Source organism: Panicum virgatum, chromosome 2K (assembly GCF_016808335.1).
Source record: "Panicum virgatum strain AP13 chromosome 2K, P.virgatum_v5, whole genome shotgun sequence".
NCBI classification, from domain to species: Eukaryota; Viridiplantae; Streptophyta; class Magnoliopsida; order Poales; family Poaceae; genus Panicum; species Panicum virgatum.
The window spans coordinates 47,700,387-47,724,386 of record NC_053137.1 but is presented as its reverse complement, the minus strand read 5'-3'; the positions used below and the strand labels follow the sequence as shown (position 1 = coordinate 47,724,386).

The window sequence follows — 24,000 nt, the reverse complement described above, 5'->3', positions numbered from 1 at the left end:
TCGGGCTAATATGGGCCGGACTTCGATCCCCATGGGTATTGGGCCAAATAGCCATCTATAGCTCCGCCCCTTAGCCCGACGCACGAACCAGACGCGCAAGAATATTTCCTGCGGAAATGCCGCCTGGATTACGCGCTAAGCAACCGGAAAAGACGCCGAGGGGGAAATGAGAAAAATCCCCCAGGCGCGCGCACTTCTGGCCGAGACTGACAGCACGGGCCCGCGCCCGCCTCAGTCGAGCAGCAGCGCAGAGCTATGCTTTTCTTTCCTTTTTTTTTAAAAGAGAGGTGAATAAACCAAAACGCGAGGAGCGTCCCCGACTCAACCGACAGTTGTTGGTCAGTCTCGCCGGCCCGGGGGGAGCAGAAGGAGCAGAAGCGGAGGCTCGACTCGAGCGAGGGACCCGGGCACGCACCACCGCCGCCGTCGCGAGATCGTGGGCGCGGGCCCGGCGGTGGCGAGGAGGCTCAGGAGGGAGCGGGCGCCGCGGTGAGCGAGCCAGTCAGATGCGCTCGGAATGGGGAAGCCCGTCGATGTGGAGCTCGGCGGCGCGGAGGGGCTCGAGGTCGCGGGCGGCGGCGGCGGCGGCGGACGGTGCGCGGGATCCTGCGGCGCGATCGGGCGGGCGGTCTCGTTCCGGTGCGTCTTCGTGCTCCTGCTCGCGGCGGGGGTGCTCGTCCCGGCGCTGTTCCTGCTTGTGCCCTCGCGCCACGAGGGGTACACCTCCGACGACCCCGACGTGCTCGCCGGTGAGTTCTCGGGCACTTGCGATATGAGTTCTGGTCGCGGCTGGTTCGGAGATTTGGGGAGGATTTCGTGGGTTTAGTTGAGGCAGCTAGGAAGTTGGGAGTTCGGTATTAGGTCTAGTGAGGAGGCGGATCGATGGGACGGGTTCATAAATGGAGGCATCTACGGAGAGAGCCCTCTCCCTTTTAGGCTTAGTTTGGAAGTTAATGGCTAATATCCCAGGGAACGTAACCCGTCAGGGGGATTATTGTGGTTAGTTGCTTCCCTGGGTGCCGCACCCCACCTCCCCCGTTGTTGTTTGGCAGCATTCCACACACTTCAACTCCTCGGCCTCCTCTGTTGTTGTTTTGCAGCGTTCAGACACCATTTGCTATATAATATTCTCTAGCATATGCTATCTACTCATATAATTGCAGCACAGACACATTTGCAGCTCACTTTTTTCTAAACAATTCCATGTGTAGGAACATTAGAGAGATTCAGAAAATTAAGAAAAATTCAAGGGATAACAGAGCAACAAGAAAATCATATGGCCTTCAGAATAGTAGGATATACTGCCCAACCAAGATGAATGGATATATGGTCATGTCTATGCACATACGCAGATAGATAATACAAAATAAAATGAGACATGAGCTATTTATTTAACAATTTTCGAACTGGAACAAAATTAAGACAGTAGGAAGAACTCAAGCACTAATATCTGTGATTACAAAGTAACGAGCAACACAATAATAAACTTTCACCAATCTGCATTTGCTCCACTATTGGCACAAAATAACTTCTACCTTCTATGCACCATTTCCAGCAAACCCTCTGCAAAGTAACACAAAGAAAGTTTACTTTAATTACAAAAGCACTGGTGAAGAACTAATGACACCTTCAAACCACCAATATGCATACCAATATTACTTCTCTAAACACAAAATCTAATGGTTATGTATTCAACTAATTAAAACGGCACCAAACATTAAAAGCATGAACCGTTGCTGCTATATCATTCATGCTAAACATGGAGACAAGAACCAATAGAAGCTGCTCTAAACTGCGACTGTATTGTTATCAAAAGAAGAATAAAAATGAGATTGAATTGAATATGTATAAAGAAGCTTTATCACTACAACCGAACTGAATGTGTATAAAGAACCTTTACCATGGAGATAAATGAACAAGTACATATAAATACTAACAGGCTCTAAGCTAGCTAGTAACAGATTTCATTTATCATACAACTACCATGGTTTTTACGGCGGTAAGGCGAGGCGAGGCGAGGCGACTCACCCCCTTCCAGATGCCTAGGCGAGTATGGCGCGCGGCGAGGCGACGCCATACACATACCTTAACCTAGATGGAGTGATAGAAACATATACCTTGTTGCTGCAAGTTTTGGCTATAAAGAAAGCACAAAGCAGAACAGAGCAGTGCTATGGCTATATAGGAAGGAGAACAGAGCAGTGAAGGAAGAGCAAAGAAGGGGGCAGAACTGGACAAGACATACCTCCGAGGCTCTGAGCTGACGTGAAGGAAAGGAAGGGATGAGGGCACTCAGGCAAGGAGGCGGAGCAGAGGAAGCAAGCAAGCAGCCACGAAATCGATGGAGGGCAGGGCTTCATAGGTCAGAGGCGCCGATCTGCAGGTCTCCAATCGGCGGACGAGCAGAGCGCAAGCTCCAATTGGTGGACCGACAGACTCGAATCGGCGGACGGGCGGAGCGCAGGTGGAGGCCGTGGAGGCGTGGTCGCATGGAGCAGCAGCAGCAAACTCAAATCGGCTGGCCTGCAGCACGCCCTCTTCTCTTCCCCCTCCCCTCTCTTTCCTCTTGCGCGCTGCAGGCCTGCAGTGATGGGGCACGCCTGCGCGGGAGTATAGGCGTGATTTCCCGCGCGCGCAGCTCCCTTCTCTCGCGCCCTACCTCTCCCTTCCCGCGCGCGCAGATCCCTCACCCTTCCCGCGCGCAAGATGCCTGCTTTTTCCCCTGCGCGCGCTAAGGGGCCTGCTGCGCGCTTGCTTTTTTCCCCCGCGCGGACCCGCCTTGGACTTGGGAGGTCGCCTTGGCGTCCACCCGACGCCTTGGCGACGCCTTTCCGCGCAAGGCGACGCCATACGCAGGAACGGCGTGGCGGGCAGGACGCCTCCATTGGGAAGTCGCCTGGACGCCTTGGCGTCGCCTAGGCGACGCCGTGAAAACCATGACAATTACGCCAAGCACCCAATCACGGGATCAGAATCACACTCTAGATCATACCTTTCACGAAAGAAAAGGATCAGTGATCAATGGATCAAATAAAATAGATACCTAAAAATGACAGGTATTGATTGAACAGGCATGCAAATACCATGGTCACCCTTTTGATCTTGTCAACCAAATAAGGCAAAATTTGTTTGGCTTCTCAAATGATTATGATATGTCAATCATGAACAAGATTGGTCCAAATTGCTACACATGGATCACATCACATCCTACCGTGCATCAGAGCAATATGCACCAGCTCTGAAACTATTTTATTTCTAATCAGTATCTATATAGACTAATATTTAATTAAAAGATTGCACTGGCTAGCTAACTATCACCGGTAGCAGTCCCTATTTTTTCGTGAAATGAGATGAAAAAAGAAGCAAGATTACGAAATGCAGCTTAAGCCAAACCACCACCGATTAGTAATTTAGTGCCTGATTCAATGGATTGAGACAATGCAAACAAACAAAGGTGAACAAGCACTAGCATACTACATGATATCGTCCTTGCATGTTCTACTCTGATGAACAAGCACCACTAGCAACATCGATCTTAACAAACAAACAAAGAGAATCATACGAGCAGAGAGCCCACCTTGCGGATCTTGACGACCCGCCGCTGAAGTAATAGAGCCGGATAAGATCCTTAATCAGAGAGCCCACCTGCGTCAGATCATCCTCCATTAGTGGCTGCAGCTCCTCTTTCCCATTATCTAAAAAAAGGTATAAGATGAGGAGGAGAAACCTTGTAGGTCAGGGAGATGCGGCGCAGATGTGGACTCACCTGATGCGGCGCGCGGAAGTGGAGGACGAGGAGAGTACGACGGAGGTGACGTGCGAAGGCAACACGCCACGGCGGCGGAGGAGGAGGAGAGCGCAGCGGAGGCGACATGCGGCGGCGGCGGAGGAGGAGGAGAGCGCAACGACAAGCAGGGGCGAGACGCAGGGAGAGTCGTGTCGAGACGGGGAACACTGCCCGGTGTCTGGAGGTCGGGCTTGTTTCCGTGTGGAAAATCGATGAAACCGAGCCGGAGGTCCTCGCCCAAGATGGCTTCCAAAGGTGTCCGTGGAGTGGCCCGTGGAAATTTTACGCGTGGCCTGCCTCCACGGGGAAAAGGCCGGGAACCCGACGGGGAAATGAGTTTCCAAACGAGCCCTTAAGCATCCAGCGAGAGCCCCCATCCCCTTATCCATTCGACCCCGCCCTCCTATCGTTAAAAAAAAATCAGCCGTCTTCCTCGCCCAACCATCCTGCGTGCTGCCGTCCACTTCTCTGCTCCATCCGCCCGCCACCTCCCTCTGCCCCCGCCGCCGACCTCCCCCTCGCCCCCTCCGCTCCAACCCGGCCCGCCACCACCGCCCGCCGCCGACCCCGCCCACCGGATGTCTTCCACCACCCGGCCGGCGGCGCCGTCGCCGCCGGCCTCGCCGCCCACAACCCGCCTCCTCCGCCAGGCCGGCCGCTTCCCACGGCCATCCCTCTAAAGCCGGCGGTCATGGAGCCCTCCCCACAACCCCAACCCCAGAACCCTAACCCCACCGGCCTCCACCACCACCCGCGGCCGGCGGCGACCACGCCGCCAACCGCCCCGCCCACCTACCGCCCGCCCGTCACCGGAGAAGAAGGTCAACACTGGTTTTGTTACTTTCTTCTCACCCCCGGCTACTTTCTCGTGTGTGGAGATTGATGTAAGTTGGAGGGCTCTCGATTTAATCTTAAATCGAGAGGGCTCTCGGTGTAGGATTCTCGTTCATAAATTACTGCTTCGAGACCGCGGCCTCGATACTCGACTCTTCGATTCCGCTTTTGCTGAGCTATTCGCACAATTCCCTAGTCAATTTCGTCGTTCGTACTCCTCGCTGCGGTTGTAAGGGGCTGCCTGGTTAGTTCTGCGCTCATCCATATTGAAGCTTTTATGTTCTGAATTATGCTAAGACATGGGATCACAAGGTTAATTTACTTGTAAGTTCTGATTCGAAGTTGATGTGGATACTCGGAAACTTCATTAAAGCAGACAGACTTGTTTGGATAGAAGTTGGCTTTATTAAATCCTTAGAATTTTGATCTAGGTCCCAAAATTCCAGAAACTCTCATATCTGAATACCGCTCTGCCTGATGATGTTAGATCAAGGTCACGCAGTACATAAGATGACCATCTTCCCATCTCTTTTTATAGTGTGTGTATATATTTTTTTTCATCCATTTTCTGGTGCTGCAGCATGAGGATTTTGAGGCTAGTGTTTGTAGCTTTAGATATGTGACGTCTGTTATAACAGGAGTCTTGGATTTAGGAATTATACAGCTGCTAGCTACTTTGTAAGATGCAGGTTTTAATTTAATTCATTTAGTTGTATCCCTTTAGGGCTCTAGATTCAATTGCTCACGATGTATTATTTTTAATGTGTTATTTTGATACTTCGTCATATGATTTTTAAGCTGGATGGATCTTAACAAACATGTCGCTGCTTCATCTCAACATATGTTTGGATATTTTCAACCAATTTGAAGAGACTTGAATAACCTAAGTCCCAATTCTTACCCTATCATACATTTCATAGAAGATCTGAGAAGCACGATATCAAGCTCACATATAATTAAACCCACACTGCCGCAGCCAGCATTTTTGGGAGCCTAAATTCTAGAGATTTTAGAGAACACAATTAAAGTACCACATTCACATGTTTGCAGGTGAATCTATAATGTTATAGTGCATTTAAGTTTCTTTGTCTAATGTTTGATGTTGAGGAACCTTATCACATGCAAATTGGTTCGCACTATTTACAATTTTCTATTTCCACTAAGGTCAATATTTCCTCCCTTAATATTTAATAAAAGAGCCGCTTTTGGTTTATACCTTTGCATCATACTAGGTACTACTAGTAATTGTTTGAACTACGGATCCAGTCCTTTCTACTTGTTGGCACTGTTATTTTACTTATCATGGCTCTTATAGCCTGTTTATGTCCTCATCAGCAGAAGTCCATAGTGATTTTGAGAGAAAGCTCATTAGTGCTCAAACCATGTTCATTTGCTACGGAGTACTCGTCCTGTTTTTGTTGCCTGGATGTTTGTTTACTTTCTAATTCCCTGTTTCAGTAGATAACTTAATCACAATGTTCATTTATCTTCGCTGATTTTCCACTGTTTAACTATTAATTAACTTGACACCCTTTCTTTTCTTTTTTGCAAAAAACATTATTATATATATTCCTCTAATTTTATGGCATTACACTAGCAGCCACATGTTGATGAGGCACCATGATGGATTTGTTGATGATGAATATCTTTTCTGTTTCAGCTGAAATCAAAGTTGGTTTCACTTTGGAAAAGCCAGTGTCATTCCTTACTTCTCACATAGACAAACTAGGGAATGAAATATTTGAAGAGATTGGTGTGCCTAATAGCAAGGTGCCTGATGCCTATTCTCTCATCTTTTTTTCTCGAGTTTCTTTTGCTGTCAGTGATGGTTAATTCAGATATGTTCTCGTGCAGGTTTCCATTGTCTCACTGCAACCCTTTACTTCTAAATACTCCACAAATGTTGTTTTCGGTGTTCTTCCTGATCCAAAAGATGCTTCAATAAGTTTGCCAGCCCTAAGTGTGCTGAGATCATCCTTAATAGAGATGATGCTCCAGCATGTGAATCTATCATTAACGCCATCACTTTTTGGGCATCCATCTTCCTTTGAACTCATGAGGTTCCCTGGAGGAATTACTGTCATACCTTCACAACCTGGTTCTCCGTGGGCGAACACATACCCCCTATTCAACTTTGTGTTGAACAACTCCATTTATCAGATACTGGGTAATCTTACGGAGCTAAAAGATCAGCTGAAACTTGGATTAAACTTGAGGTCATATGAGGTATTATTGATTTAGTTGTAGAGACTGCAGTGTCATATTTAGCTTTGTTTCTCCAAAATTATGCTTACTTTTTGTCAAATCTTGCAGAAAATATATCTGCAGTTCAGGAATGAGAATGGCTCTTCAGTTGAAGCTCCGGCAACTGTTGATGCATCTGTGTTAGATGGAAGCAGTAATCTTTTACCAGATAGATTAAAACAGCTAGCTCAGCTGATCACAGAACCTGATGCGAGGAACCTGGGGCTTAATCACTCTGTATTTGGTAAAGTAAAGGGTGTTCAGCTGTCATCATACCTACAACACAAGATCTCTGATTTATCTCCTAGTCCATCTCCTTCTCCGTCTCCATCACCATCACAATCACCTTCTCCAAGTATGCCACCATCCTTGTTACCTTTTGGGAGCATCCCCTACCTTGCGCCTCCGGCATATATGAACCCGAGCCGCCCTCCTCAGGCTTTTCCCCCCTTCATGGAACAGACACCCTTGCTTTACATGTTTTAGATGTAATCACTTTCCTCCAGCTGATAGTCCAATGGTAAAACCTCCATGCATGGGTAGAGACCCTAAGCTCCCCCCATTTATGCATTCACCAAAGCCATCTGTTGTTCCTTCCCCTCCAAAAAACCTTTCTCCAGTGATTCCACCAGTTCCTGCACACTTAGATCCTCCACGTCCCTTACCGAACCGCAATCGTTTTCCAAAAACAGTCCATGGATCCTCTTCTCAAATGATGCCAATACCTTCACCCTCACGACCAGTGTTTCAACATTCGGTGCCTCCAAGGAAAAAGCGGAATAGCAAAGTATCTAATTTCCCTTCAATTGCTCCTTCCCCATATGGTAAATTTTCTTAATACTTCATCTCTGTAGCTTTCCTTATTGTTAAAATTCTATTTAAGTGGTGCAGACTTTGGTTGGCTGGAAATGTTAAGTTGGTTGCAGCAATTTATTTTAGCATTTAACACTCTGATTTTAAATATATGATATTTAAAACAAGCTAACTAGTTCACAAAGGACTAATTAGCTTGTCATAGACGTCATATATTTAAAAACAGAGGTAGTAGGCGAGTCGTAAACGTCATATACTTTAAAAGAGGTAGTAGGCGTGGGGATAAACAATTTCTATTGCATCCTTGTTACCAGGCTACTGGTACTATTAACATGTGGATCGATCTATAATCATGATTGGATGTTTAGTTTCATTTTCCTCTACTTGTGTTCCTTTCATTGAGACAACTCAAATTTTCAAAAGTCAAAACCAACCATTAGTGCTAGTTGAATGATCAATTATTTTTCCCTCTTATCTCTGCTGCTTCAGTTTGCTTTCAGTAATCTTTCTTATGTGGATTCTTTAATAAATAGATCTTGTGTCTCAACATGCAGCTCTCCTTCATACCTGAAGTTATGCTTAATTGGATGCCTGAGTTGCTTCAACTGCTGGTCATGCATCATCAGGAAAATCTAGCCTGAAGACAAGCTTACATTGGTTGGAATTTTGCTGCTTCAAGTATAACCATGAGTTGCAATCATGGGCTATGATGCAAAAGATTGAGCTCTGTTTATCGGCAACTGAACTATACATATGAAGAATTGTAAAGCTTCTGAGGTCAGATTAACTGTAGATATAGGTTCACATCATGCTAATTAACCATGGTATTGTGCCACGAAGGTGGCTGCCCCACGCCTCTGCCAAGTTTTAAGTTCTCACCGAAGGGTTGGGAGCTTATGGTAGAGGAGAATGTGAAGGACACCAAGTTTTGAGTTCTCACGAAGGGTTGGGAGCTTATCGTAGAGGAGAATGTAAGGACTCCTGTTACTGGTGCCCACGCTCTGCAATATAACTCTTGTATCATATTGAGCATAATACAAAATCCATTATCACTGCAAGATTTCTTATGTTCAGTACTTCAGTTGTGTCGAGCTTTTAATCATGCGGGTATCAAGTTTTTGTTGTTTGGACACCGAGAAAAAGAGAAGAGAAGAAAGCGTTATTCATTCTGCCTGTGGAGTTTTTGTTCTCGTGCTTTGTCAAGTGAATTACGTGTTGGTGCGCCCAGTAAAGTCGTCCACAAATGCTCTGCAAAACTTAATTTTTACTAATCCTGAAATTTAGCTGTGCTAAGATTTATGTTCTTTCATTTTTGTCAGGACAAGTCTCCGATTGACTATTACTCTACCATTATGCATTTATATGATACTGAAGTATAGCCTAGGTATTAATAGAGTATATGAAACTAGTAACCTCAAATTTGTGTCACAAGCATCATGTATGAATAGGGTAATTGTTGGTCAAAACTGGTGCTAACGAAATAAAATAAGCCTTAAAATTTCAAACAGATGATGTATCTTAGCGGATCACTGAGAGCATTTTTACAGATTTCACCTTATCTTTTGAAGTACAGTAGCAGAAGAAACCTAGTGCCAGCAAGAATCAATATTATTATAGGCCGGAACTTACAGGGAACAAATATTAAACATGAATTCATGTACACAATGTGTGTTCATCGGGCGCTGGCGGTAACACCTGATAAAATGTTAATACAATTGACTAACCATAAATTGTCACAGCCCTGAATATTAACAATTTAATGATCCAAACATGGCAACAAGCTCCTTGTGTATGTTTCCTAAGGAATTAGCTCTGCAACGAAATGTTTCAACATCCAAACTAGTTAAAACTCAACTGTTTTCCACCACTTCATCAGTCCCTCTGCTTGGTTTTCTCTTCCATATGTTTCTCCACGACTACATTTGTAAATACAAAATAAAAGAAGCTACCCCTTTATTAGGCGGAGGACTGGAGCCCTGTCTTTGAAAACCACTCTACCATCCTTTGCCGCATGTTGATATTGCCAGGCTGGACCAAGGAACCATGCCACAGCAACTCCTCCAAGCAAGCCTCCCAGCTGTGATCATTCAAGTGAAATCAATGAGCTACATTGAGTCATTCTCATTGTAGAATCAATTGAGCAGAAAAATCAGGAGACTTACATGACCCCAGTTATCAATTCCCCTTGAAAGGAGACCCATACCCTATCAAACGAAAGTTGCAGATGGAATAAGGCAAGTAGTAGCAGAAACACAAGCAAAATACGCAAATCAATTAGTTTGTGGTTTCAGTGTAATATGGTTTATAGAAAAGAAGGGAAACATTGCAAAAAGAATAGTGGGGACAAAAGCGGAGCAGTACCATATTCAAGACAACCACACGCCCGATATGCTCCAAACTTTCCCTTGCATTCCCAAAATAACTTCTATGCCTCCACATATAAACTGCATAGGCGCCAACCTGATCATGCAGAAGAAGTAGCACGATGAAGTGAAAACACTGTCATGTTAAGAAGTTGTATCAAAGGGATTCTTTGGCTCACAAAATGTAAATGTGGTAATCATAAGAAAGAAAAGTCTAAAATGCAGAAGTACAAGCTACAAAACCAATCATGTTTCAGGCCTGCCAGTCAAGATGTACAATTCGGAGTACCTACAAAGAAATGCTATACCAACCATTTACAAGCAAACAATTAGTTTGTGGTTTCATATTGCTAGTGAATCATGCCACACTAAACGGTTAAATATGATTTTGGCACTGGGAAATGGGCACAAGTACTCAAAATATTTATGTGACCATATTTAGCAGAAAAGTGAACATACCAATCCAAAAATGGCGCCTGACGCACCAACAGCAGGTGACTCACAGCAGCGGTAACTCATCAGTGAACCTATTTAAGTTCCAAGAATGGGTCATGAACAGTAATAACTGAGACCAGGGCTCTACCATATTGATCATCCAAAACAGTTAAGAACAAACACCTGCCAGCGCTGAACTGAAATAAACAGCAATAAATCTTCTAGGGCCGGTTAGCATTTCAACCATCGGCCCAATTGAGTTCAAAGAGAAACAATTGAACTGCATCATTGTGATAACAGGTAGGAAATTAACATTAACATTTTTTTCCATAAAATATGAACTCAACTGCAATGAAAACATACAGTGAGGTGAGTGACATTTGCGTGAAGGAGAGATGATGTTGCCAAACGCCAAAATTGTCCTCTATCAATCAAACTATTGATCTTTCATCACACAACATATGGTCATAGCTGTATTAGATAAAAAAATCAACACCATGTAACTGAAATAGAAAGTCTAAAGAGGACACAAACCTTTGCTCCCCACATAAGAAGCTTTCCTTGTGATGCTACCTGAGCGACATAAGCCCTTGAATGAGAGCAAAGGGTGTTAAGCACCAAATATGTGAATGGAGCTCATATCAACCAGAAGATAAACACACAAACTTAAATTGAACATTGACTTACAGGACATTAATAGCAAGAAGAACATTAGTCCAAAACCTCTTCTTCGAATCAATTCTGCGAGGTCGTCTCGACAGCACCTTCCCTTTGCCGATGTATGTCCCACTCCCACCTGATCCGTTCCCGTTAAATACAGCGAAGCTGCAAACATATGACGCAGGGAACAGATTCCCCAACAAGCCAAGGATTGAGTGTGTCGCAAATGAGTGTGACCCTCCAAAGCAAACGTCATCCATTTTCGGCAAGGCTTCGAGATGTCGCACCTCCTGGATGCACAATTCGCTTCAGTCTAATCTATTTGATCAAGCAAGATTATTCCCTCAACCAATCAATAAAGGACTCGAGGAGCTCCAAGCAACAACGCGCGAAGCAAAGGCTATCCGAACGAACGCGGTTCATGTTCCCTCTTTGGCTCGCAGTGGCTACGAAGAGGAACGGAATGGAAGTCAAGGCGAAAGCAGGAAGCAGCACCGGTGAGCAGAGGAGGCCGGCGAAGCGGCGGCGGAGGGCGCTGCCGACCTGCGCGCCGGCGAAGGCCGCGACGACGTTCGGCCTCCAGTCGCCGCCGTCTCCGCCCCCACCCCCGCCGCCGCGGCCGCCGGAGGAGGAGCCCGGCGGTGGCGGGGGAGGAAGCCAGGGGAAGGAGGGGAGGGGGTGCAGCAGCCACGACGCCATGGGCACCACCACCGTCCACCGCCTGCGTGCGTGGACCCACCCACCCCCGCCGATGACGATGGCTTACAGCTTTTGAGCTTCCGTCTCGCTTCGCTTTGCTTGGGGAGGCGGCATCGGAGCTGGGCCGCAGGTGGGGCTGTCGGATGGGCCCCACTGGTGGATCCTTCGGATTTGTCAGATCAGCTTGGGGCTTCGAAATAATTTGTGGGTCTGCAGTTTGGGCCTACGCCTACGCCAAGTATTTGGCCCATCTCCCGTTAAAAAAGATAGAAAACACAATCGAATCACAGAGGTTCCGTCGCCTAGGCAGCCAGTCAGTCACGCAGAGTTCATATAAAATCTCCAGAAAAAATCCTATTGTTACGACAACTGTATTATTCTAGTTGCACAGAGTTCGTTCATGCAGTGAAATCATGTAGGCAAAAAAGAGAGCAGGAAAAAATGAAACTAAAGAATGGACGAATCGATACCCAAAAAAAAAATTGCAGCCGGACTGAACATCATTTTTTTATTTTTAATATACTGCAGGTAAAAAGAAGCGTCTGGACCGGAGGCAGCACAGGACTCCTCCCTATGGGCCAACACAAACAAAATGTAACAGTGTACCTCGCCGGCAACCGCCTTTCCCTGGCATTTCCCTGGTAGGCAGATGGCCCAAGCCGTACAGCATCATAGTGCGTTCTTGTCTGCGCAATTGCGGAGGACAGGGTACAGATCCACGACCCCATGCCGAGCAGTGATCCTGTCGAGGCGGCGCACTTCGAAATGGGATGGAATCGCACACTCGCTCGACCAGTCAAACTCAGCAGGGTCACTCACGTTCGAGATTCACTTTAGTATTACGTGAAAAAAAAAGGTAGCTACAGTCTAGCAACTTTGCTGAAAGCCTTGGACGGAGGTAAAGAAACCATTTTCTCGCGATGAAAGTTCGTCCAGCGACCGATGGGTGGTCATCTATCCGAATCAAGCCTGTAACGTTTTTGTTTTACCGAGTCGGGACAGACAAGCAAGCAGTCATCATCAGAATGTCTGGGTAAAAAACCCAGGGAGAAACTGCTGGACGGACGGATCGAAGCGAAGCGAAAAGCCGGCAGCTGGAACCAGCGTCCGGCCGGAGCGGATCCAACTTCCCCCCTAGAGGACAAGCAAAACGTGACGGTGTACTCTGCAGGCCCTGCACTCGCAACTACCTCTCCCTGACAGAATCGTTCAGAGAGACGCGCACAGATCCAGGATCGCTCGAGCCCAACAGTCAGCGTGTGATCCTGCCGTCCCGGCGTCGTACTGTCGTAGAGGTAGAGATGCCGAGATGGACATGGACCCGCCAGCTGCGAGCGCATCGCATGTGAGGGAGAGGGGATCGCACAGGCAAAGCAAAGCAAGCTCGCCCGTCTCGTCAATTCAGCATCTGCAGAGGCTCGCGGGATCGAGCTTCGCTTGATCGCTCTCGCTGAACAGTAGGGCATAACGACTGTGCTGAAAGTTCATCCTGCGGCTGACGAGGCGTTGCATTCGATGCCCATTCGAATCCAGCACGCGCCAACGAAAACCGTCTCCCTAACCGATTTCAGAGTTCAGAGTTGTGAGTTGTGACCCGTGACCTTTCTTCTCCTGGCGGACGCCGGCTGGCGAGAGGTCACCGCCGGTCGCTCTTGCATCAGTGCCGACGCATCGCACTACTAGGTGATGACCGATGAGCAATGAGTAAAGGCCTCCGCTCCTCTGAAAGGCCGTGCTGCCGACGGCGCCGGCGTGCCTTTTCCGGGGAGGTTCGAGCTTCCCGTCCCGGCTCCGGCGTGCTGCGTTACTAGTCAAAAATTCCTCTGCGCTTTTGATGAGGGCGCGGAGACTTGGATCCGGGTCAGGGCTCCATCATCATTGTGCCGAGGAAAGGAATGAGCGAGAGACGCTTCGATCTCCTCCACCTACTGCTGCCAATAATTCGTGGCGTATCTCCGGAATCACTGGCGCCCAGTCAGTACGCCAGGCTGCCAGATTGGGGTTCGGTCGGTTTGGTTGGGTTTCGTTTCGCCCACAGCTATGCGGCTTCACTCGGGCACGCGTCGCTGATATTTTTCGGTGTCTTTGTTCTTGTTCTTATCGGAGAGCTAGCCAAGGAACTTCAGGGTGAAGGCTATGCAGTCAGGCTGTTCTTGGACGGTGTCATGTCATCAGATTAAAAAAGAAGCATTGACCAGACAATTGAATTACTATACGTTTACCTCTTTCATAAGAATGTTCCGATGCTAACAATGTGTTGCTTCAAGCTGGAACAGAGAACACCAGTCGACGAATAGACATGTTTGGTACAATTTCTTCATTACTTTGGTACAAGTTTCACCGAATCCTAGGTTCTCTGCATTGGAGAAATCATTAGGCTTGCTTTGGCGTAAAGGAACAATTGAGAAATTTCACACGGTTTGAATCCTATATGTGGAAAAAAAAATCCTGTGGAGTCCTTTTTTAAAAACAAATTATTCAACGTCTAGAATCCAACCGAATTCCTGTAGAATGACTGTTCCATAAGAACTTTGTAGCATTTCCATGATGAGATCCAACTGTTGGATTTGTTAGTTTGACCTCGGTCAACCCTTATCCAACGCAAATCAGAGGGGATATCTATTCCCTAAATCTCGGACTCGGGAAACAAATCCCGTGTCCAGTTTTGCCGTGATCGGGAGGCAAAACCCTAAGCCCATTGGGCTCGGCCCCGGGCCTACAGCGTGACTATAAATAGAGGGTCAATCCCATGGGGTTTGATCATCCCAAAAACTCTCGTGATTCTCACGCCATCCACCCTAACCGATCGCTAAGCACGCTGGAAGGCTCGGAAGCACGAGCACCACGTCCAGGGCAGTGCCGCTGGCGCCCTGAAGGACGCCGCTACCCCGAGAAATCCCTCAAGGAGCGTCTGCGCTTCATCCCCGACGCCGTCAACACCGTCGACGTCGTCACGTCTACACCAACCTCCAGCACTGCCATGGACACCACCACTGCTGGTATAAGACTAAATCTAATCTATTCCGCATTAGTTAATGTACTAGAGATGATCTCCTTTGGATTAGTGATCCTGGTTAAGTCAGTGCTAAGTTTTGTTAGATTCATTAACTAACAATTGGTATCAGTCGCCTCTGCTAATCCTGGTTAGATCTCCTAGACAAACTCTAAGTTTTAGGTTCGGTTTACATGGTGTAGATCTATCTGTGCATGTTCCTTTTCAAGTTTTCATCTACTCAGTTAAGATTCATGTCATGCACACATGTTTTAGTTAGATTTTACTTAAGTCAGTGCCTAAAACCCTAGATCAGTCACGATACTAAGGGGTTTTTCATGTTTTAGTTCACGAAATTAAGTTTTTCTGTTAAGTCAGTGGCCTAAACCATCTCGGTTTTGGGTCAAATTTCGTGCATAAGTCGGCACGAAGTGAGATTAGAAGGAGGGGATGCAATTTTCAGATCGAATCAAAGATTAATCCCGCAAATCCCCATTCGAAACCCTAACCCTACACCAGATTAAGAAGGGGGGGCTTACCTCAGTGTCGGCGGCCGCGCGTGGCATCAGTTGCCGCTGCGCGTGGTTGCCGGCAAGCCTCCGGGAGCCGTTGCCCCGCGCCGACCGGCTCGGCGTGGCCGTGCTGGCCCCTTGCGCATTTGTGCGCGTCCTGCGCGGCACATCAGTAGCGCCGCCTCCGTGCCTTCAACTTGAGCCCTCGCTGGCCATCAGTAGCTCCCATCGCCGGCCATGGAGCTCCGGCGGAGCCCCTCGGCGGTGCGCGCGCGAGACGCACGCGCGCCGCAGAGAGGGCCCGCGGTGCTCCGGCCCTTAGATCCCGTCAGAGAGGGTGCGCGGGGAGAGCTCTGAGGAGGGGCGGACCTAAGCCGCGCGTCGGCCGGCGGCCGGCGGCGCCGTCGCCGCCGCTCTGAGCAGCAGAGCGCGCGGGGAGAGGAAAGGGTGAGAATGAGTTAGGGTTAGGGTTTCCCCGATTTTTCGGCTATTTAAGCCTCGCCCGAATCACTGTCAGCCGTCGGATGGGTATCAACGGCGCAGATCGATTCCGCGGGTGGGGACGGCGCGCGGCGGCACGGGCCGAATTGCCGGCCCGCTCGTCCGCTGTCGGGCCGTTTTGCTGCTGGGCCGCCTAAGCCGCACACCCCTGAGCCATTTTCCCGCCGCGCTAAGCCGAGCCGACGCGCCTGAGCCGTGCGCTCGCTGCGCCGAGCCGCGCGGGAGCCAGCCGAGCCGCGCGCATGAGCCGCCCCTGTGCGCAGCGATGGGCCGCGCATGAGGGGAAGGGCGCTGTGCGTTAGCGGGCCGCGCTAGGTCAATTTGAGTTTCGGGCCAATTTAAGTTTTTCCTTTTGTTCAGTTTTTAGTTCATTTTCAGTATTAAGCTCAGTTTTAATTTCTGCATCATTTTCAGTTTAGCTATCACATGAGTAAATTTAAGTAGTTGGTGTTGTATTTTAAATCCACCATTATACTTTGAGATGCCTCTAAATAAATGGAACCAACGAGAAGTTTGTTTAGAGTAAACTTGTGATTATTTCTGACCAACGTTGTTTTAATCATGAGTATTAAGATTAATTTCGATTGCTTTCCCCAACGGTGATGCATTTTGAAATTTAATTGCATGCTTTTAATCAGACCAACGTAGGGTTACTGTCATGCTTTTATTTGCATTTCATTGTATATGCTTACTAAGTTAAGTTTAATTGATCTTATTTTCAGCTACTAATGTCAATGCTGTGGCCTCCTATCTGAACAACATTGAGCCGCTCAACGGTGCAAACTTTCATGAGTGGAAGGGCAAGGTCATCACATGCTTGGCTTGGAATGATCTTGATGTTGCTCTGAGGGAGGATAAGCCTGCTGCGCCTGCTGCTGGGGCTAGTACAGCTCCAAATGAGAAGTGGGACAGATCTGATCGCATGGCTCTCATGGTTATGATGCAGACCATCAGTGCTGGCATCAAGGGTGCCATCCCCACTAAGAATGCTCAGGGCATTGATCTGAATGCTAAGGAGTACCTGGCCAAGATTGAGGAGAATTTTAAGAGCTCATCTAAGACTTATGCTAGTACACTCATCATGAAGTTGGTGGGTTCTCAGTATAATGGTCAGTCTGGCATAAGGGAGCACATCCTCAATATGTGCGACATGGCTAACAGGCTTAAGGAAATGCAGATGGAGATCTCTGAGGGCTTTCTTGTGCATTTCATCATGACATCACTGCCTCAACAGTATGCTGCCTTTAAGATTAATTACAACACCAACAAGACTGTTTGGTCTATCAGTGAGTTGATCAGCTACTGTGTTGAAGAAGAAGAAAGGCTTAAGACTGAAAAGATGAAGGATGTTGTGAACATGGTTGGCAACCTCAGCATTTCAGGCACTCCTAAGAATCAACATGAGTCAGGTAGCAGCAAGCAAGGCCAAAGGAAGTATAAGAAGACTGGGAACAAGAACTTTGGACCCAAGAACAACAACAACAAGTTCAAGCGCCATCAGACCAAGGGCGGCAAGATGTTGTGCTCTTTCTATGACTCGCCCAAGCATCTTCAGAAAGCCTGTCCTGGTTTCAAGGAATGGCTGAAAGAACCAGGTAAGTGTGATGTTGTTTCGTTCATTGATGAGTTATTCTTAGCGGATTTTTCCCCTAATACTTGGTGGATTGACTCAGGTGCTACTGTGCACATCTCTAATTCATTACAGGTATTCCGTACGATTCGAACTATAAGAAAGGGGGAGCGAAGTCTAAGAGTGGCTGATGGGACTCCAGTTGAAGTTGAAGGTGTTGGAAGCTTCCACTTAGAGTTGCCGGGCGGCTTCCAACTTAATTTAGATGATGTCCTTTATGCTCCTAGTTTAAAGAGAAACTTAATTTCTGTTTCAGCATTAGATGATTCGGGTCATTTTGTGAGTTTGGAAACAATCAGTGTGTGATAAAGTTTAATTCAATAAATGTGGGTCTTGCTGTCAGGCAAGGCAAACTTTATATGCTCTCTCTTGATGATGATTCTGTAATGAATGTCAGTAATGTTTTGAATAAGCGTAAGCGATTTAATGAGACATCTTCGAAATTGTGGCATTGTCGTTTAGGCCACATTTCGAGGGGGAGAATGGAACGTCTCATTAAAGATGAAATACTTGATAAGTTAGACTTCTCCGATTCAGACCGCTGCATTGACTGCATTAAGGGAAAATACGCTAAGACTATTAAGAAAGGCGCTACTAGAAGTTCGGGCGTGTTAGAATTAATTCACACAGATATCTGTGGTCCGCTCTCAGTGACATCAGTAGATGGCTATGATTCTTTTATAACGTTTACTGATGATTATTCTCGCTATGGACATATCTACCCCATTCGTAAGCGTTCAGATGTGCTAGAAATTTTTAAAGTCTATAAACAAGAAGTTGAGAAACAGCACAACACTTCCATTAAAATTGTAAGATCAGATAGGGGTGGAGAATATTATGGTAAACTTGGACAATATGGTCAGATTAAGGGACCATTCGCTAAGTACTTAGAAGAAAACGGCATAAGAGCACAATACTCCATGCCGGGAGAACCACAGCAAAATGGAGTTGCTGAACGTCGCAACCGTACGCTAATGGATATGGTACGGAGCATGCTCAGTTATTCTAGCTTGCCTGTGGAGCTGTGGATGGAAGCATTAAAAACAGCAGCTCATATACTTAACCGGGTTCCATCTAAGTCAGTTCCCAAGACGCCATTTGAATTATGGACCGGGAGGAAACCGTCTCTAAATTATTTAAAAGTATGGGGCTGTCCTGCTGAGGCTAAGCTATTTGATCCACATCATAAGAAATTAGATTCTAAGACTGTGAGCTGTCACTTTATTGGTTATCCTGATAAGTCTAAAGGGTATCGATTCTACTGTCCTGGTCGCTCCACTAAGTTCGTTGAGACCAGACAGGCTGAATTCTTAGAAGATTTGGGAATTAATGAAGAATTTCCAAAGAGGGATATCAGTCTCGAAGAACTACGGATTGAGCTTCCCGATCCAATAGTTCCAGAGCCTACGATGGTATATCAGTTTGTACCACTAGTTATTCCTCAAATGAGTAGCACAGTGACAGCAACGGGGGAGCAGGCGCCACCTCCTCCAGAGGCACAGGCGCCACCTCTAGAGACACAGGCGCCAGTCGCACCAGTAGTGCAGCCTCAACCCGTTCCTCAGGCAGTTGAACAACAACCATTAAGAAGGTCAACTCGGCCAAGGAAACCAGCTCTTCTTGACTGTTATGAGACATATTTAAGTGAGGATTTGTATGATGTTGGGAAGATTAATGATCCTGCCACATTCAGAGAGGCAGTTGAAAGTGAGAATTCCACTAAATGGATTGAAGCCATGGAAGAGGAACTAAAGTCTATGAGTTCTAATCAGGTCTGGGATTTAATAGAAATTCCTGATGGAATCAAAACAGTAGGCTGTAAGTGGGTCTACAAAACCAAATGTGATTCCAAAGGGAAAATCGAAAGATTCAAGGCAAGACTCGTAGCTAAAGGGTTCACACAGAAGGAAGGGATTGATTATAATGAAACCTTCTCTCCTGTGTCTACCAAAGATTCATTCAGAGTTGTCATGGCACTCGTAGCCCATTTTGATATGGAGTTACATCAGATGGATGTTAAGACTGCGTTCCTAAATGGAGACTTAGATGAGACAATTTATATGGCGCAACCGGAAGGTTTTGCCATTAAAGGTAAAGAACACATGGGATGCAGATTAAAGAAATCCATTTATGGACTTAAGCAAGCGTCCAGACAGTGGAACCTCAAATTCGATGAAGTTATCAAGAAATTCGGATTTGTGGAAAATGATGCAGATAGATGCATCTACATTAAAGCCAAGGGTGGAAAACTAATAATTCTAGTATTGTATGTGGATGACATACTATTAGCCTGCAATGATAAGAACATGTTGCATGAGACTAAGAATTTCCTCTCATCTCATTTTGATATGAAGGATCTTGGTGTAGCTTCGTATGTACTTGGCATTGAGATACACCGAGACAGAGCCCAAGGCGTACTAGGGTTATCTCAGAAAGCTTATATTGAGAAAATGCTTAAAAGATATAATCTTGATAAGTGCAACACGTCACCTGTTCCGTTGCAGAAGGGCGATAAGCTAAATGGAAGTCAGTGCCCTAAGAATGATTTTGAAAGAAGTAAGATGAGTAATATTCCATATGCATCAGCTGTTGGAAGCTTGATGTATGCGCAAGTCTGTACGCGTCAGACTTGGCTTTTACAGCCGGAGTACTAAGCAGATATCAGTCTAATCCAGGATGGGCTCACTGGGTAGGTGTTAAGAAGGCATTAAGATATTGCCAAGGCACAAAACATTACATGTTAACATATAAGAGAACTGATAACCTTGAGGTTGAATGTTACACTGACGCTGACTTTGCTGGTGATGAAGATGACAGGAAGTCTACTTCCGGTTATATTTATACACTAGCAAGGGGAGTGATATCATGGAGAAGCGGTAAGCAAGGTGTAACGGCTGCATCTACGATGCAAGCTGAATTTGTGTCATGTTATGATGCCACGGGACAGGCAGTGTGGCTTAAGAACTTTATACCGGCATTGAGACTTGTTGATAGCATCTCGAGACCTATCACAATGTACTGCGACAATCAGTCTGCAGTTTTCTTTTGCGCAAACGATAAACTAAGTGGTGCTTCTAAGCACATAGATCTTAAGTATCGTGTCATGAAAGATAGAAACCGGGACAATACACTTAAGATTCAGCATATAAGTACTAAAGAAAATATTGCGGATCCGCTCACAAAAGGCCTACCACCAATCCTTTTTCAGAAGCATGTCCTAGGCATGGGTCTGGTGGGTAGCCTGGATCAAGTCCTGGTTCAGGGCCATTAAATTTCCCCAATTAAGAATAAGAGTTCTGACAAGGTTTCTCGGTGAGACTATGGGTAATGTTGTCCCAGTATGCCGTTGTGCTGCTGATGACGCATTGGTCTGGTACTTACTGACTTACTGAGGAGGAATGTTAGTTTAGTTTAAATTAAGCCAGTGACCGAATAGTCATTAGTTTAAGTTTAAGTTGTTGACCTTCGGTCAAGGGGGAGAATGTTGGATTTGTTAGTTTGACCTCGGTCAACCCTTATCCAACGCAAATCAGAGGGGATATCTATTCCCTAAATCTCGGACTCGGGAAACAAATCCCGTGTCCAGTTTTGCCGTGATCGGGAGGCAAAACCCTAAGCCCATTGGGCTCGGCCCCGGGCCTACAGCGTGACTATAAATAGAGGGTCAATCCCATGGGGTTTGATCATCCCAAAAACTCTCGTGATTCTCACGCCATCCACCCTAACCGATCGCTAAGCACGCTGGAAGGCTCGGAAGCACGAGCACCACGTCCAGGGCAGTGCCGCTGGCGCCCTGAAGGACGCCGCTACCCCGAGAAATCCCTCAAGGAGCGTCTGCGCTTCATCCCCGACGCCGTCAACACCGTCGACGTCGTCACGTCTACACCAACCTCCAGCACTGCCATGGACACCACCACTGCTGGTATAAGACTAAATCTAATCTATTCCGCATTAGTTAATGTACTAGAGATGATCTCCTTTGGATTAGTGATCCTGGTTAAGTCAGTGCTAAGTTTTGTTAGATTCATTAACTAACACCAACCTCTTGAAAACACATCCCTTTTGTTCATGTCCTTTTTCTTTCTCATGTTTCCTTAGTTTTTTTCCATGCTCCATGTCATTCTTGCGATTGGCCCTAGATTTTATGGCTCGAGACAAACAATGACAGGTAAAAGAAATTAAATAAATAACTTTATTTACAGCAACAGCACAGTGACAGCCCCAGCTTGGTAGGGACAGCGGTGGCCATCTCGGCCGGTGCGAATGAGGCATGCAGCTACTGCATGGTCCATGCATTGCTCCGTGTCGGACGCCAGACTTTTCTTAAACGGAACGGCAGGCATCGGCGTGGCTGGAAAAAAAATGCTGTAGCCGTGTTCTCTTTTTTGAAGGAAAGTAAATCAAATCAAAAGGGAGAGTGAAAAAAGAATCTCGAAGTACTTACCATGTGACAAGAAGAGGTTACATCACAGTCTGACCAAACCGAAAGGCAGCTTGCCAGCTTTTCCGCAGCTTCGTCGTAGGCGGACGATGGCCGCCATGCTTCTGGATGCGATGCAACGTACGTTGCCGAGAGTGACGAGTGCGAGTTGAAATCCACATTTGTTTTGGCTAAAATTAGTATGGATCCTTTTGTTTCGTTTTTGTCTTTTCTCCACAGCATTATTCTCATCCCGTCCTTCCTGAATCGAGGCCGCGCTGCAACTTTGGAGAGGCTCAAACTTTGGGGTTGTTTTGATTTCAGAGACTAAATTTTAGTCTATGTCAAATCAAAGAGAATAATGTGGTTCCCCCAGAGGGGTGGTGCTACGCTGGCAGATTTAATTTTAGACGAGGCAAAGGTGTGGTGCTACGCTGGTCTAACACACCTTCTTCAGTTGTTCCCCCAGTTGGAGAATAATGTGGTTGCCCCCAGAGGGGAGCTTTTTCTTGGTCGCGATTTAATTACTGTATAATAGTGTTCAAATTTCTTTAGGTTCGCAGTGATCTCTATCGTGATCACGCGGTGTTGTAATGCTACTTTCTCTATTCTCCTCTTAATGAAAAACGTGCTCAGGCGCGGCCGCTAAAAAATTCAAAAATAATCTTATTATATAAAAATATTAAATAAAAATTAATTATAAACTAATTGCAGAACCCTGGAGCTAAACTGCGAGGTGAATCTAATGAGGTATATTGATTCATGATTAATGAATGGTTACTGTAGCATCACTGTAGCAAATTATAAATTAATTAATCTCATTAGATTTGTCTCGCAAATTAGCACTCAGCTGTCAAAAAAATTATAAATAAATTTTATTTATACTCCAAAATAGTAGGATTCTTTGAGATGTGATAGAGACTTAAAAAAAGTCCCCAGAAACAAACAACACTTCTGTTCCTGCGTCCTGCTTCTACTTTAGCACGGTAATTTCTTTTAATCATACAACTATTTTGTTGCTTGAAATGTTCGTAAAAACATCTTCCTTGCAAACAAAAGCACGCCTAGACGGTTTCGTTCCTCTGTCACCTCCTCCTTTTTGCAAAAGCAAGTGCGAGGCCCATACCGTAAGCTGCTTCTGCTTTGGTAGAGACAGGACTGTAGCTTCTGCTGCGTTTGGAGGTTTGCTACTGTCTCGCTACCTGTTTCACACACCGCACGTTAGTTCTTCCCCAGCGGAGAAAGGGTGCTAAAATGAGCTTTGATCTTTGAGCAGACTTTCATTTCAAAAAAAAAACTTTGAGCAGACTGCATCCACAGCATTTTTTTTGGAAATTCATAACGGGAAATGTAGTACCCGTAACTGAGATATTTTTGGTACGTGGTTGGTTTGCCGGAGCATGTGCAGTCAGGGGGCGGAGACAGGGGGGCGGGCAGGGGCCAGGCCCCCCTAACGTTGCTGCAACTCCACGTAAAATCCTCTAATCTCATTGTTAATATTGTTCATTAACAAGGTGTGCCCCCCGATCTAAATTGGCCCTCCCTATGTTTCAATCCTGACTCCGCCCCTATGTGCAGTACGTACGTGCGCCACTGCAGAAAGACAGAGGGGGAGCAAAAGGTTACCTGATCTCGTGCAAGGACGCGAAAAAGATTGCTCCCCGGCTTTTCGTTCGGTGGGCGAGATGATCAGATGAGTGCTAGTACATCGGATTGGAGCTCGAAAAAACTCAGGTGTGGACCATCGGAGCGTGCCATGATCTCCTCCTACCAGAGGTCAAAGCACGCGCCCGGTTTTATTTACAGTCTCCGGCCGGTTCCGCGACGAGATTTGAAAACCGGCTGGATTCGTGGTTGGAGAGAAACAGGTTTTATGCTGACGAGTCGGGCGTCTCACAGCGAGAGGGGGGCTGCTGGCTTCTCGGCTGATGCATGGTCGCACGCCGTGACGCCAGGCGTACCCCAAGGGGACAAAAAAGGTCCTAGAAGAATTTGTACCGTGCCGCGCGCCCCATGCGCCGCCGTGCCGTTCTAGAAAGGAGGCGAGGAGCAGGGCTCGACGTCGTGCACGCCTAGAGAGTAGACTCCCCCAAAGTCCAAAGGCCTGGGC

General features: G+C 46.6%; 1 protein-coding gene, 1 long non-coding RNA gene and 1 pseudogene across 2 annotated transcripts; 1 reads left to right on the top strand and 2 right to left on the bottom strand.

Moving 5' to 3' along the window:
- The first annotated feature begins 314 nt into the window (after positions 1-314).
- Positions 315-8,777, top strand: LOC120680941 (annotated as a pseudogene).
- Positions 1,276-4,093, bottom strand: LOC120680949. The gene is made up of 3 exons (XR_005677830.1): positions 3,767-4,093; positions 3,578-3,695; positions 1,276-1,563 (listed from the first exon to the last, which is right to left on the bottom strand). It is a non-coding gene; the product is annotated as an uncharacterized LOC120680949 (long non-coding RNA).
- Positions 8,778-9,303: 526 nt separating the features above from the next.
- Positions 9,304-11,900, bottom strand: LOC120680933 (RHOMBOID-like protein 10, chloroplastic). The gene is made up of 9 exons (XM_039962507.1): positions 11,632-11,900; positions 11,164-11,426; positions 11,011-11,065; positions 10,840-10,920; positions 10,660-10,756; positions 10,501-10,568; positions 10,040-10,138; positions 9,841-9,882; positions 9,304-9,755 (listed from the first exon to the last, which is right to left on the bottom strand). The coding sequence occupies exons 1-9, from the start codon at positions 11,833-11,835 to the stop codon at positions 9,624-9,626; spliced, it is 1,041 nt and encodes a 346-aa protein (XP_039818441.1). The 5' UTR covers positions 11,836-11,900; the 3' UTR covers positions 9,304-9,623.
- Between the last annotated feature and the right edge of the window lie 12,100 nt (positions 11,901-24,000).